The sequence below is a fragment of the Enhydra lutris genome, unplaced genomic scaffold (genome assembly GCF_002288905.1).
Source record: "Enhydra lutris kenyoni isolate GAN:26980312 unplaced genomic scaffold, ASM228890v2 scaffoldscaffold33, whole genome shotgun sequence".
Lineage (NCBI taxonomy): Eukaryota > Metazoa > Chordata > Mammalia > Carnivora > Mustelidae > Enhydra > Enhydra lutris.
In genome coordinates this window covers 3,969,647-3,985,471 of record NW_019154117.1, presented here as the reverse complement: position 1 = coordinate 3,985,471, position 15,825 = coordinate 3,969,647, and the positions used below count along the sequence as shown (strand labels likewise).

Here is a 15,825-nt window from a genome sequence, read left to right as displayed (position 1 = left end):
GGATGGGGACGTCAGCACCGGGACCGTACCCCCACCACACGCACCCAGCACCTGGCATGGTCCAGAAATCAGCTACCGGTCCAGGGCTAAGTGAGGAATCCCCAGGCCAGCCCGCCCTGCCCGCCCTGCCCTCTCACGGCAGGCGGCACGCAGACCCCGACTCCAAACACCAGGATGCAGGCTTGTCTTCAGCAAGGCAGCCAGTGTGCCAGCTTGGAAGTCTGCTACCTGGGCTACTGGGGTGCTAGGCGGCCTGACGGTGCTGAGCTCTGTCCCACACACGCCCAGCGTGGCCTGCTCAGGTCACACCACCAGCACGAATGATGCTGCGGGGGGAGGGCTGCCAGGCTCGGTGTGAACTCCCTTCACCCCCAGAGTGACCCACAACCGGCCCACTCAGCAAGACCTGTGATAGCAAGGCTGGGTTCAGACCCAGGCACTGTGGCTCTCAACACTGGCCTAGACCACGTGCTCGCACCAGCCTACAACCATGTCTGCCGGGGCCGCTGGCGCAAACCACACACAGCGTGCTCTGGGGACCCAACTCGTGAGGCCGTGTGTGCCCACCTACATGGCAGACATGTAGGTTCTGGAAAGCATCACCTCAGCGTAGTCTGGGGCATTTACCCCCCCCCCTTTGATGTCTCACATTATTATCTGAGTTTTTTAGACTGAATAGCTCTCACTTTTACAAAAATAATCACAAAAAAGGAAATGGGCCTTACAGGCTGTCACTGGCCTCAACGTCATGTGCTGAATGATCAGTCTCACCTTCCATCTGAGTCCCACCCCGTGACAACGTCCAGTTCCCACCTTCCCTGCGCACAACCATGCAGGGCACCTCGGGCCAGATGGTGGCTTTTGGGGGGCCTACAAAACCTCTTCTATACTTGGTTCATTTGGCTACGAAATCAGGTTATTTCACAAAACACACAAAAAATTCAGTCCAAACGAATTAAAGAGATAAGCGTTTTTTAAAAAGTATAAAATAGGGCGCCTGGGTGGCTCAGTGGGTTAAAGCCTCTGCCTTCGGCTCAGGTCATGATCCCAGGGTCCTGGGATCAAGCCCCACATCGGGCTCTCTGCTCCACAGGGAGCCTGCTTCCTCCTCTCTCTCTGCCTGCCTCTCTGCCTAATTGTGATCTCTGTCAAATAAATAAATAAAATCTTAAAAAAAAAAAAAATTGGGGTCAGAGGACCCTAACTTGCTAGGGTTTCCCTGGCCCCAGCAGAAACAAACCCAAGATCCTCTCTGGAAGAAGACATTATCCTAAGCCTTGCATTATTTCTAAAATAATTATAAAATGTAGTGATTGACAAACAAGTTAAAATATCCAGGTATAATAGAACATGACCTGCGTGAACACCTCCAGGAAACCCCAGGCCCAGGCCAGCAGAGGCACACACGGACGCAGCCACTGGAGGTACCAGACAGACCTGCTGCTCTGTCCAAAGGATGAAAGACAAAATCAAGAACTTGAGAGGAAAGCTAGAAGATAAAAATGAACCTCATGTAAATTCTAGAACTGAAAAAATACAAAAACCAATTATTAAGAATGCAAGAGATAGTTTTAACAGATTAGAAAAAACTCAAGAGACTTGCTACAATGGAAGACAGGTCCAAGTAAAAAATATCCAGAATGAGGCATGGAAAGTAAGACAGCTGGAAAATACCAAGGAAACGGGCAGAAATCAAATCTGAAGATGTTAAGGCCAAATATATTCCAAAACTGAGGAAAGACATCAAGCCACAGACTGAAAAACGACTCCAAAAAAACACAATCAGTTATACACATCACCAAACACTTAAGAATGAGTCACCAGCAGACCAACACAAAGGAAACGTTAAAGAGTACCTTCAGACAACAAGATCATTCTAGATACAAGCTCCAGGACGCAGGGCAGGATGAAAAGCAACCCAAGAGAAGCAATCGTGGGTCGAAGAACACTGACCCTGTGTAATAACACCTCCTTGAGTTTAAAACAACGGAATACACAGCAATAGAATTTAAGTCAAGATAAGAGTAAAACATACTCTAAGAATTTTGCACCGTCCAAAAAGAGAGTGAAGGTACTGGACATTAGACTTTTGTAAGTCAACTGCTTGCTGCAAAGGTTAGGCTAACTACCAAGAGAAAAGCAAAAGACTCTGTAGATTCCAACAGAGTGAGGAAATGGAACGATTAAAAAAATTACCCAAAAGATTCTAAAAGAGGAGAGGACAAGAAACCTACCAAAACAGGTGGTAAAGGATTACACCCAAGTATACGTTCACAAAACATCAGAAAGGATAGAAAACCAAACCATAAATGCAAAGACAAAGAAAACAAAAGAACAGAAAAGATATGCAGTGCAACTACTAACCAAAAGAACCTACAGACGTTACACTAGTATCACACAAAGGAAACTTAAGGTAATACCACACATAAACACAGTAAAAATTATAAATGACACTTGAAAATGAAAAATTTGATTTACCAGGAAAGTGTAACAATTTTTTTTAATATTTTATTTATTTATTCGACAGAGAGAGAGATCACAAGTAGGCAGAGAGGCAGGCAGAGAGAGAGAGGAGGGGAAGCAGGCTTCCTGCTGAGCAGAGAGCCCAATGTGGGGCTTGATCCCAGGACCCTGGGATCATGACCTGAGCCGAAGGCAGAGGCTTAACCCACTGAGCCACCCAGGCGCCCTGAAAGTGTAACAATTTTAAGGCAACTGACAATATAGCCTCAAAACAAATAACAAACAAAATTCCACAATTATGTAAAACTTCAAAACATCCTTCTTTTGAAAGAAGCAGACAGTAAAATAAGGTGATAGAAGATGCGAACACAATTAACCTGACCTAATGGGAAGATATAAAACACTGCACCCGACAATTTAAGAAGATACCTTTTTTTCAAGTATGCACAGAAGCATTTTTCAAATAAATTGATCTATAAAAGCAAATCATAATACATTTCAAAGGATCAAAAGCCAATCTTAACAAATTTCCAAAGGACCATATGGACTGTGTTCTCTCACCATAATGCAATGTTGCTGGTAATCAATACAAAAAAGATAGTGAGAATCTCCATGTGTTTGGTAATTAATTCCTTCTAAATACTTACATGGGTCAAAGGAGAAATCTTAATAGTAATCAGAGCATATATTTTAAACGAATAGTGTTGAAAATATAGCTTGTGGAATGAAGCTAAAAACACGTTTACCAAAAAAATAGTGTTAAATACACATTTTAGAAAAAAGTCTAAAACTTAATTAGATAAGCATATCAGAAGTTATAAGAAGAACAAATTATCCAAAGAAGAAAGGAAAACAATGCAGAAATTACTAAAATAGGAAAGAATCACTCAGTATACTAAAGGATCCTACGTTAATTTTTATAAAACTAACAAAAATGATAAACTCTTTGTAGTATGGATTAAGAAAGAAAACAGCAGACATCAGGAATAAAAGAGCATTTTCAGATCTTATAGAACATTAAAAGAATATAATCAAAAAACTATATGCATAAATTTTGAAAATTTTAGATGAGACAAATTTCTAGAAAGATATGCTACTAAAATTGACAAAAGAAGAAGAAAATCTGAAACTGAGATCCCAATTTAAAATTTTTCTTCAAAGACAATGATCAGCCCAGATGGTTTTAACTGTGGTTCTACAAAACATTTAAGGAAAAAATAATACAATTCTTACTTCACCTCTTCCAGAGAACCAGAAAATGAGCAAATATTCTTCAAATGTTTTATGAGGCAGGCATACCCTTGATACCAAGGCCTAACAAAGACATTACAAAAAACTCACATCACTCATAAATATATATGCAGAAGAAACCCTAAACAAAATACTAGCAAACCAAATACATAAAAGTAATAAATTACTGTGAAAATTGTATGGTTAACTACATTAACAGAAAATAGACAAGTCCTATGATCATCTAATAAAAACAGAAAAAGCACTGATAAAATTCAACAATCTGCTACTGAGAAAAACTTTTAACAAATTAGGAACAGAATGGAACATCCTTAATTTTTAACTTACTTATTTAAAAAATAGATAAAACAACCCCCCCCCCCAAAAACCTACAACACACAATGTACTTAGTGGTAAAGTGGGTTCTCGGAGAATGGGAACAAAGATTGGAATTCCCACTGTCACAAACTATATGCAGTTAAGCACAACAAAATAAGTAAAAGGCCTAAGGATCAGAAAGCAAAAAAACAAATTTGTAGAAAGTATGATTCCATACAATGAAAATCCAAAAGCTGTAAGTGAATAGTCAGAATCAGTGAGTTTAGGGCACCTGCGTGGCTCTGTCGGTTAAGAGGCTGACTTTGGCTCAGGTCCTGCATCAGGCTCCCCACTCAGTGTCGAGTACACTTCCTCTCCCGCTGTGCCCCGCCAATGCTTTCTCTCTCAAATAAATAAAAATCTTTTAAGAAAATAGAATCACTGAGTTTAGCAAGGTTGACACATATAAAGTCAAATAGAAAAATCAATTGCAGGGACACCTGGGTGGCTCAGTCAGTTAAGTGTCTGCCTTTGGCTCAGGTCATGATCCCGGGGTTCTGGGACTGAGTCCCACATTGGTCTCCTTGCTCAGCAAGGAGCCTGCTTCTCCCAGTCTGCCCCTTCCCTGCTTGTGCTCTCAAACTTTGTCTCTGACAAATAAAATCTTAAAAAAAAAAATAAAAAAAAAAAGATTGCATTCCTATATGTCCACAACAAACATTTTAAAATGAAATTTTTTAATGATTTATTTTAGAGACAGACAGTGAGAGAAACACATGCACAAATGTGGGGAGGGGCAAGGGAGAGGGACAGGAACACAGAGACTCCCTGCTGAGCAGGGAACCCGATGCGGGGGGCTCGATCCCAGGACCCTGAGAACGTGACCTGAGCCCAAACCAAGAGTCAAACACAACCAACCGAGCCACCCAGGTGCCGCTAAAATGAAGTTGTGTTTTTTTTTTTTAAGATTTTATTTATTTATTTGACAGAGAGAGATCACAAGTAGGCAGAGAGGCAGGCAGAGAGAGAAAGGAGGAAGCAGGCTCTCCAAGGAGCAGAGAGCCCGATGCGGGGCCCAATCCCAGGACCCTGGGATCATGACCCGAGCCAAAGGCAGAAGCTTTAACCCACTGAGCCACCCAGGCGCCCCTAAAATGAAGTATTTTTAAAAAGATACCATTTATATCCAAAACCACCAAATATGTGGGAATAAATCTAATAAATATAAGACCTCTAAAGAAAACTCTAAAATGTTATTAGTTGTTTTTTTTTTTTTTTTAAGATTTTATTTATTTGAGAGAAAGAGCACGAGCAGGGGGAAGGGGCAGAGGGAGAGGGAGAAGCAGACTCCCCGATGAGTAGGGAGCCCAATGCAGGACTCGATCCCAGGAACCTGAGTTCATAACCTGAGCCAGAGGCAGACACTTAACCAACTGAGCCACCCAGGTGCCTGTTTTCATTAGTTTTCAAACAACACCTAAAATAATAGAAATGCCCATGTTGAAAGACTCAGTACTGTATAGCTGTCAACTCCTATTGTCATTTTAGTGCCAAACCAGTCAAAATCCCAACAGGTTTGTTATTCCTTTTCCTTGTAGAACTGAACAAGTTGATTCTAACATTTATGTACACAAGCAAAGGTCAAGAAGATCCAAGGAAAAAGACAGTCTTGAAGAAGAAGGTAGAAGGATTTGCTCTACCGGGTATCAAGGCTTGTTCGGAGTCTCTAGTGATCAGGATAATTCCTGAGATTCTGGGACAATTCCATATCAAAGTAAAAGAAAACCCCACCTCGTGCCATACCCACCAAATATGACAGGCAAAACAATAAAGGTTTCTAAAATACCTGTACGACCTTAAGATAGATAAAGACTTCCTAAAAAGGGAAAAGATATAAATTAAACTATCTTAATTATGAACTTCCTTTCTTAAAAGGACTCCACTGAGAGAGTAAAGCAGCAAGCTACAGAGTGAAAGAAGACAGCAGCAGCGCGTGTATCTGACAGTGGACTTCTATCCAGAATACATAAAGAACTCCTTCCAATCAATTTTTTAAAAAAGACAATCCTACAAGAACTTGGCAAGAAACTTTACACAAAAGAAAACACAGATGGGGCGCCTGGGTGGCTCAGTGGTTAAAGCCTCTGCCTTCGGCTCAGGTCATGATCCCAGGGTCCTGGATCGAGCCCCGCATCGGGCTCCCTGCTCAGCAGGAAGCCTGCTTCTCCCTCTCCCACTCCCCTGCTTGTGTTCCCTCTCTCACTGTGTCTCTTTCAAATAAATAAAATTAAAAAACAAAAAAACAAATGGTTGAAATTAGAAGCTTAGAAAATTAAAATAAAATTCCAAATACTGATTAATATATAGTGTTTTGGGGGGGCATGGGGGAAAAGGGCCCTCAATTGTTGCAAGAAGGAACATAAATTGGCAAAATCTTTTTGAAAGGGCAAAACTGACAGAATCTATCAGTCAATTCAGCAATTTCACTTCCAGTAATCTACCTTCAGATATGCCTAGGTGCACTAGAATTGGAGAACAAAATTGTCAACATTATTTTTAACAGTAACAAATTAAAAACAAAACCCAAATAAATGACCATGATATGCCCATACTAAGGAGAATGACACTTTCAGGGGGGTATGGAAGACTTTCAAGGGCCCTACTACAAAACAACTAAATCCCTGTTAACATACCTTTCAGTGCACTGTGGGGCTTGAAGGAGGTAAGAGAAACACTAACTCAATCCCCTCTTCTCAGCAGTCACCCTAAAAGAGCCAAAACTAGGGTTTTAAGCAAGAAGCAAATGAGAAGGCTGAGCTGTTCTACAGGCAGCTATCAGTGGAAGCACTGTTTCCAGGAATAAGCCACAGAGTACATGGTCCAAACTGAGATTTCTCCCTTAAGCCAAGAATCTTCTCTGGAGGAAGGCATCCCCCATTTAGGTCCCCAGGATTCCCACAGACTAAAGAGCTCAAAATCAACTGTTAAAATGTAAGCAGACAACACAGCACTGATGAATCACCCAAATTAACAAGGAATTTTTTTTACCTCTAAGGTGTTATATGTATCTGATATCAGATAAAGAATATAAAATAACTTCACTAATTGTTTAAAGAAGAAAAGATGACATTTAAAATTGGGCCAACAACAAGGAACTATCAAAAGTACCAAGCAGATGTGGAAATGAACCAAACAGAACTTTGAGAAATAAAAAAATATGACTACTAAAACAGAAAACTCAATGAACAAATAAATTAGCAGATTAGACACAGGTAAAGAAAGAATCTGTGAATTGAAGGGAGAAGTGAAGAAACACCCAGAATGTAGTACAAAGAGATAAAAAAAATATAGGGAAGTACAGTTATGATATATGGAAGATAAAAAGAGGTTTGATCTATATCTAATTAGAGTCTCAGAAGAAGAGAACAGGGTAATGGAAAGAAAATATGTGAAGAAAAAATGGCTGAGAATTTTCCAGAACTAATGGAAGAGATAAATCCACCAATAGAGGAAGCATGGCACATGGACATGAAACTGGATAAATAAATAGAAAGTACACACCTAATCACAATGCCCAATAACAACAGAGAAAGGAGCTCTTTAAAAAGCAGGCATGGAAAAACTCTCCTCCTGAGAAAGGGCACTTAGACTGAGAGAAGACCTCTCAGCAGCCACATCCAGTCAGATGATGTTACACTGAATGGTCTAATGCTAGGAGAGAAACACTGAAACCCTGATTTGTGCACAGAAAAGATCACCTTTCAATAGTGTGGGGAAATATAAACATATCCTGATAAATAGGATGTAGAATTTTCCATAAGACTTTCACTTTCAGTTACTAATTGTAAAGAGTTTACTTGAAGAAGAGGAAAACTATAAACAACTGCAGGCCAATAAATTAGACAACTTAGATGAAACAGACAAACTCCTAAAAAGACACAAACTATCAAAATTGACTCAAGAAGAAACAGACAGTATCATCAGACCTGTAACAAATAAAGAAACTAACTGGGCATCAAAACACTAACCACGACAAAGAAAAGGCACAGATGGCTTCACTACTGAAATGTATCAAATACTTAAAAAATAATATCAATCCTTCTCAAAACCCTCCAAGAAATATAAGTCTGGAACATTCCCAGCTACTTGATAATGCCAGTATTACCTGATACCAAAATCAGAAAAGACATCATAAAAAATGCAAAACTAGAGACCAGTATCTTTTGAATATGAACACAATAATCCTCAACAATATCACAGCAAACTGAATCTAGCAACATGTACAAAGGATCATATGCCATGACCAAGTACAATTTATACCAGGAATCTGAGGTTGGTTTTAACTTCCAAAAACAAATGAATGTGATATTCCATATCTACAAAATAAAATTTTAAAAACCCCAAACACGAGCATCTCAATTGCAGAAAACATGTGATAAACTCCAACATCCCTTCTTGATAAAAATACTCAACAAATTAGGAAAAGAAGCAACCTTCTTCAACCTGGTAAAGGCTATCTATGAAAAACCCAGAGCTAGCATCATACATAATGATGAAAGACTGAACACTGTCCCAGCAAGACCAGGAACAAATCAGGATTCTCTGTTCTTGCAACATCTATTCCACACTGTACTGAAAATTCTAGCAAGGGCAGCTATGCAAGAAAAAGAAAAGGCAACTGAATTGGAAAGGAAGAAAGCTATCTCTATTCCCAGATGATCTTGTATAGGGAGAATTCTAAGAAATCTACTAAAAATCTGTTAGAATAAAAGAATTCAGCAAGGTTGCAAATTACAACATCAATATACAAAAACAAACTAATTTCTATACACCTGTGACAATCAACTGGAAAACAGAATTAAAAATACATTTAGAACATCAAAAACTATAAAGAACTTCTCAAACTCAACACACACAAAACAGATAACCACGTCAAAAAATGGGCAGAAGATATGAACAGACACTTCTCCAAAGAAGACATACAAATGGCTAACACACACATGAAAAAATGTTCATCATCACTGGCCATCAGGGAGATTCAAATCAAAACCACACTGAGATACCACCTTACACCAGTTAGAATGGCCAAAATTAACAAGACAGGAAACAACATGTGTTGGAGAGGATGTGGAGAAAGAGGAACCCTCTTACACTGTTGGTGGGAATGCAAGTTGGTGCAGCCACTTTGGAAAACAGTGTGGAGCTTCCTTAAGAAATTAAAAATAGGGACGCCTGGGTGGCTCAGTTGGTTAAGCGGCTGCCTTCGGCTCAGGTCATAATCCCAGCGTCCTGGGATCGAGTCCCATATCGGGCTCCTTGCTCGGCAGGGAACCTGCTTCTCCCTCTGTCTCTGCCTGCCTCTCTGCCTACTTGTGATCTCTCTCTCTCTCTCTCTCTCTGACAAATAAATAAATAAAATCTTTAAAAAAAAAAAAAAAAAGAAATTAAAAATAGAACTTCCCTATGACCCTGCAATTGCACTACTGGGTATTTACCCCAAAGATACAGATGTAGTGAAAAGAAGGGCCATCTGTACCCCAATGTTCATAGCAGCAATGGCCACGGTCACCAAACTGTGGAAAGAACCAAAATGCCCTTCAACGGACGAATGGATAAGGAAGATGTGGTCCATATACACTATGGAGTATTATGCCTCCATCAGAAAGGATGAATACCCAACTTTTGTAGCAACATGGACGGGACTGGAGGAGATTATGTTGAGTGAAATAAGTCAAGCAGAGAGAGTCAATTATATGGTTTCACTTATTTGTGGAGCATAAGAAATAACACAGAGGACATGGGGAGATGGAGAGGAGAAGGGAATTGGGGGAAATTGGAGGGGGGAGAAGAACCATGAGAGACTATGGACTCTGAAAAACAATCTGAGGGTTCTGAAGGGGCGGGAGGTGGGAAGTTGGGTGAGCCTGGTGATGGGTATTATGGAGGGCACGTATTGTATGGAGCACTGGGTGTGGTGCATAAACAATAAATTCTGGAACACTGAGAAGAAATTTTAAAAAATTAAAAAATTAAAAAAAAAATCATACCACTTCCCTGAAAGATTATCATAGCAAGATGATTCACAACATACTAAAAACTTTTTTCAATTAAAAAAAAAAAAGACCATCAAAAACAATAAAACGTTCAGGAATAAACTTCAGAGGTACAAAATGCACACACTGAAAACTACAAATGACTGTTGAAAGAAAACTGAAGATCTAAAATTGGAAAGCATCCCACGTTAATAAACTGAAAGACTTACTACTGTACAGATGGCTGTTCTAACTAAAGTGATCTACGGATTCACCACAATCCCTATCTCAAGCCCAGCTGGCTTCTTTGTAGAAACTGGCAAACTGATTCTAAGGTTTATATGGAATCACAAGGGGCTCCAAATAGCAAAAACAATCTTGAAAAAGAACAGCAAAGTTAGAAAATTACACTTCCCAGTTTCAAAACTTACTAAAAACCAACAGTAATCAAGACAGGGTACTGGTATAAGTATAAACATACACACCAAAGGAACACCACTGAGCATTCAGAATATACGTCTGCTGTCATACGTTTACTGTCACCTGATCTGAACAGAGGTGCCAAGACCATTCAGTGGAGTTTAAAAAACAGTCTTTCCAACAAATGGTTCTGGGACAACTGATGTCCATGAAGCTGCAACCCTACCCTCAAATCTTATACAAAAATTAACTCTGAGTGGATCAAAGAACTAAGTGTAAGAGCCATAAAACTCTTAGAAGAAAACAAGAAAATATTCATGAGTTTGGATTTAGCAATGGATTCTTAGATATGACACCAAAAGCAAAAATACTAGGAAAAAATGGATAAATTAAACCTCAGCAAAATAAAAAAACATTTTCAGGGGCGCCTGGGTGGCTCAGTTGGTTAAGCATCTGCCTTCACCTCAGGTCATGATCCCAGGGTCCTGGGATCAAGCCCTGCATCAGGCTCCCTGCTCCACGGACAGCCTGCTTCTCCCTCTCCCTGCCACTCCGCCTGCCGCTCTGCCTACCTGTGCTATCTCTGTCAAATAAATTAATTAGATCTTTAGGGGCGCCTGGGTGGCTCAGTGGGTTAAGCTGCTGCCTTCGGCTCAGGTCATGATCTCAGGGTCCTGGGATCGAGTCCCGCATCGGGCTCTCTGCTCAGTAGGGAGCCTGCTTCCCTCCCTCTCTCTGCCTGCCTCTCTGTCTACTTGTGATCTCTCTCTGTCAAATAAATAAATAAAATCTTTTAAAAAAAATTTAATTAGATCTTTAAAAAAAATCAAAAACATTTCTGCATCAAAGGGCATTTTTAGAAAGTAAAAAGACAACTAACAGAATTGAAGAAAACTACTTGCATACCATATCTGATAAGGCCCCACTTCCCACAATATACAGAATTCTTATAACTCAGCAAGACGAATTATATCATTTAAAATGGGCAAAGGGTCTGAGTAGACATTTCTCCAAAGGTATACAAATGGGCAACAAGCACACGAAAAAATGCTTGTTTGTCTTCTGGGAAATGCAGATCACAAGATACCCACCAGGATGACTAAAATCAAAATGATAAATAATGAGTGTCACTGAAAATACAGAGAAGGGGCGCCTGGGAGGCTCAGTGGGTTAAACCCTCTGCCTTCAGCTCAGGTCATGATCTCAGGGTCCTGGGATCAAGCCCCGCATCGGGCTCTCTGCTCGGTGGGGAGCCTGCTTCCCCCCTCTCTCTCTGCCTGCCTCTCTGCCTACTTGTGATCTCTGTCAAATAAATAAGTAAAATCTTAAAAACAAAAAAAAAAATACAGAGAAGTTGGAACCCTCACACACTGCTGGTGGGAATGGAAAATGGGACAGCCGCTCTGGAACCGTCTGGCAGATTCTGATAAAATTAAACAAGTTACCATTTGACCCAGCAGCTCCCCTCTGAGGTATATGCTCAAGAAAAGTAAAAACATGTGCACTCAATTAGTACACAAATATTTACAGCAGCATTATTCGTAATAGCCAAAATGTCCACCTTTAATAAACGGACAAAATGTCACGTATCTATAGAATGGAGTAGTCTTCAGCTATAAAAGGAACGAGGTGTTCACACGTGATGCTATGATGCGGATGAACCCTGAGAACGTGCTACGTGAAGGAAGCCAGTCGCATCGGACCAGGGACAGAATGAGGCCGGTTTCACGCAGTGTCTGCAGGAGCCACATCCAGAGCCGGACAGGAGCTGAGGGCTGCTTCGGGCTGGAGGGTGGGGAGAAGAGGGATGACAGCGAGAGGGGGTGGGATTTCTCTGAGGTGATGAAAATGTTCTGAAATTGGTGAAAAATCACTGAGTTATACACTTTAAACAGGTAATTTGTATGGTAAGTTATAGCTCAATAAACCCGTTACAGAAAAAAGGAAACGAGATTGGAGATGCAAGAACACCGGGCAAGGCGACAGGTAAGCGATACTGTAAACTGCGACTTTAGAAAGAACGAGACAAGGCAGGATACCAGGCAACAGCTGCGTGAACGGTGTGGAGGCGGGAGAAATGAGCGGAGCAGACCCAGTTCCTTCTGCTGTCTGTGCGGCGGTGAAGTCACCGATAAACACGAGACTCAAATGTGGACAAGGAACCACTACAGGGACGGAGAGAGAACGCGCAACTTCCAAACCAACAGAGCGAACACGCCGGGGCGCCTGGGTGGCTGTCGGCTGAGCGTCTGCCTTTGGCTCAGGTGCTCCCGGGGTCCTGGGATCGAGCCCCGCAGCAGGCTCCCCGCTCAGCGGAAAGGCTGCTTGTCCTCTATTTCTGCTGCATCCCTCCTCCCGACCCACCCCTCGGCTCGTGCTCTCTCAAACAAATCTTTAAAAAAACCCTGACAAGGAAAAGTAGGAAACTCTAGGCCCGGGGCCAAATCCAGGTCAGCACCTGGTTTTGTAAAGGCCGTTTTACTACAACGCAGCTGCCCTCCTTTAGGTTTGTCCGTGGCTGCCCCGAACTCCAAGGGCGCGCCGAGCAGGTGTAACGGGCCCGCCGGCCTGCAAGGTCTCCAGCAGCTACCGTCCGGCCCGTTCCCAAACAAGCGTGCGGGCTCCGGCTGCGAATTCTGCACAACAGAGAGCGAGGGTCTCTCTGGGCTGCGGCTTCCTGAGCCTCGGAATGAAGGCAGCAGCCCCTCGTCTCCCGTATCATCAGCGGCACAAAGCTCGACAAGTTCTTGCAAGAATCGTCTGCAGCCTCAGAACGTTCTCCCGCTGCTCCACCCCCCCTTCGCGGCCGCCCTCCTCAATTCCAACCGCCGGAGCCCGAGACCCTGACACAGGGAGGCAGAGCCGCACGCTCCGCTCGGACCCCGGCCGCACTCCGCCACACGGGCGCCGGCCCCCCGCACAGTGAGAGGCGGAAGGTCTGGAAAGACGCACGGCTGGGCACGGGCGTGGCTGCTCGGGCAGCAGCGCGGCTTCGCACGACAGGCTCGCTGTCTCACCTTCCATGAGGCTGGCTGAGGTAGCGGCAGGTTCACGTGCAGGTGTCAGACACAATGCAGAGATCCTGAGGACCCTTGACCGGGCCTCCCTCGGTGACATTTTGCCAAAAACTATACAGTGACCCAGACACACGCCACAATCTGATTCCAATCTGTGTGTGTGCGCGTGCACGAGTGTGGTCACACGTGTCGGTCCGCACATCTGCCACAGGGAGAGAGCACGCCCGTGACCACAGGGGTGCCTTGTGTTGCCCTTTTGCGGCCACAGCCACCTTCCTCCCACCGCCTCCCCAAACCGTGGCCGCCGTCAGCAGGCTCATTCCAACAGCACACAAACAGTCCCGGTGTGTGACCTTCTGGGCTGCCTTTGTCACTCCGCACAGCGCCCTGCAGACTCAGCCAGGTCGTCTGTGGCTCAGCCCCGCCCCCGTGTGCAAGCCGCCGGGCCACCCGCTGGTGGACACTGGGTTGTGTCCGGCGCTCAGGGCGTGTGAGCTCGAGCATTCCCTTCTCTGTGACACCTGCCCAGGGGTGAGAGGCCGGCGTGTAGGAGACGTGCAGGCTTAGTTCTGTGAGAAGCTGCCACTGCTTCCCCAGTGGTTTCCTGGTTTCCAGCATGGGTGTGAGACCCATTTCTCCACACCGGCACCCAGCCCCGTCCCAGCAGCACCCAGCCCTGGGCCAGTGCAGTGCGCGGTACAGCCACTCTGGTAGGTCTAGTGACGGCCTGAGTCTCTTACCACGAGATTCTGTTTATATATGAGGTTAAAAACTGAAGTTGAGAAGTAATCCATGTTTATCTGATGGCAATTATGAAAAATAGAGAAACGTATGAAAAAAATTCTGCTTCTCTTATAAAAGCAGGAGTGCCTGTCCCTAGTCCTAAATCGGCGCACCCAAGTCGTAGGCAACACGGGAGAATCTGGTGCAGAGACTCCACGTCTGGATCTCTCCCCACCCCGAGCACCTCAGAGCATTCCCCACGACCTCCTCCGTCCTCTTCCTCGATGCTGTGACAGCTGTACGAGAGGGAGCGGCCCAAGCCAAGTGGGGACCAGACATAAGGTGGGGACCAGCACGGGTGGCCCACAGAGAGACGGCCACTCGGCTGGGCATCCCTCTGCCCCTCACTCCCGCTAGAGGCTCCCTGACTGCACTGGTGTTCAGCAAAACTGACAGCCCAGTGAAGCCTCTGGATCTCTCTCAGAATGAGATTTTTAAATGCAGAAGATAAACAGCAAAATGACTCTATCAAATACCAGAATATTTTTTTAAAACAGTATGTGACACAGTCCCACACCACAAAACCTCAGGAGTGATGACCAAAGGTAGTGCAAGATGTGCGTAGCCACTACTGTGAGAAATGAATAGGTCTGCTTCCCTCAGCGGCGAAGTCGGGGGTCCTGCTGACCCAAAGGTGGTTGTCGCCACATTCACAAAGGAGGAGATGCTGCATTTCAGAGATTACTGAAAATAAAGATGCGGTTTTCTTGCTATCCACGTCCAGTGAGTCTCTGACTCCCCATAGAGCAGGACTAGGGCTGGGGGAGCCTCCCACGCATGGACACGGGTGGCATCGGGCCCCCTGCGAGGGCCGCAGGGGGAGGGAAGGCTGCTGAGAAGGAAGTGCAGAGTGGCGGCCCTGGGTCCTGGCCCCCCACACAGGGTGGGAGAGGGCTGGGTCCAGGTGGGCCAGAGCCTTCGGGAAGAAGGGAGATCTCCCTGAGAGCTAAGGTTCTGGGTCACCACCTGTGTGAGTCACCTGAGGGAAACAGCCATGTTTTTTTTTTTAACTCCTCAGTTTTTCTGCTTTAAGCCCCCGGGGCAGGTAATGAGAAACGACATGTCTTAGGAAAGCCCTAAGTTACTGTTAAGAGCCTAGAGAGCGCAAAGTGTTTCCAGAAAGGTCTGCCCACCTTCGTCAGAGCAAAGGCCACTGTCCCATCGTCCTCAGTGGAAAGATCAAGCAGCTTCTGATAAAACGCTTCATCATAAGGCCCATCTATTTGCAACGTTTTTCTGGAAGAGAAAGCACAAAAAAGGATGGCAAAGCTGCCTGGAAACGGTTTCTCGAGTAACAATTTAACACTCACACATCTGCCTTAAACATCTCAAAGGTCCACCTCTTCCTAACACCAAGCTTCGTTCTGAAGCAGCAATTTTAGACCGGGGCGGCGGGGGGCGGATGGCTCCAGGTCAACCTGGCCACAAGTCTGGCCGGCGGTGGAGCAGCACTGCCCCCTGCAGGCTCAGCTGACACAGGACAGGGGACCGCAGGCCCGCGGTGGCAGGATGGGTGGTCCTCCTGCTGGGGTGGCCCCTTCCCCATCCCCGTCTTGCCCTCA

The 15,825-nt window shown here is 44.2% G+C and overlaps 2 protein-coding genes across 2 annotated transcripts in view; one reads left to right on the top strand and one right to left on the bottom strand.

Moving 5' to 3' along the window:
- The window catches only part of LOC111153553 (centromere protein P), a 240,665-nt gene extending 234,619 nt beyond the window's left edge, over positions 1 to 6,046 (top strand). The window contains exon 9 of the mRNA XM_022512637.1: positions 5,947 to 6,046. The gene's annotated coding sequence lies outside the window, so the exon portion shown is untranslated. The remainder of the gene's footprint in view (positions 1 to 5,946) is intronic.
- Positions 1 to 15,825, bottom strand: part of LOC111153549 (inositol-pentakisphosphate 2-kinase) — a 46,722-nt gene that overhangs the window by 3,312 nt on the left and 27,585 nt on the right. Inside the window, exon 11 of the mRNA XM_022512632.1 lies at positions 15,397 to 15,499. Coding sequence (XP_022368340.1) covers positions 15,397 to 15,499 — 103 coding nt within the window. The remainder of the gene's footprint in view (positions 1 to 15,396; positions 15,500 to 15,825) is intronic.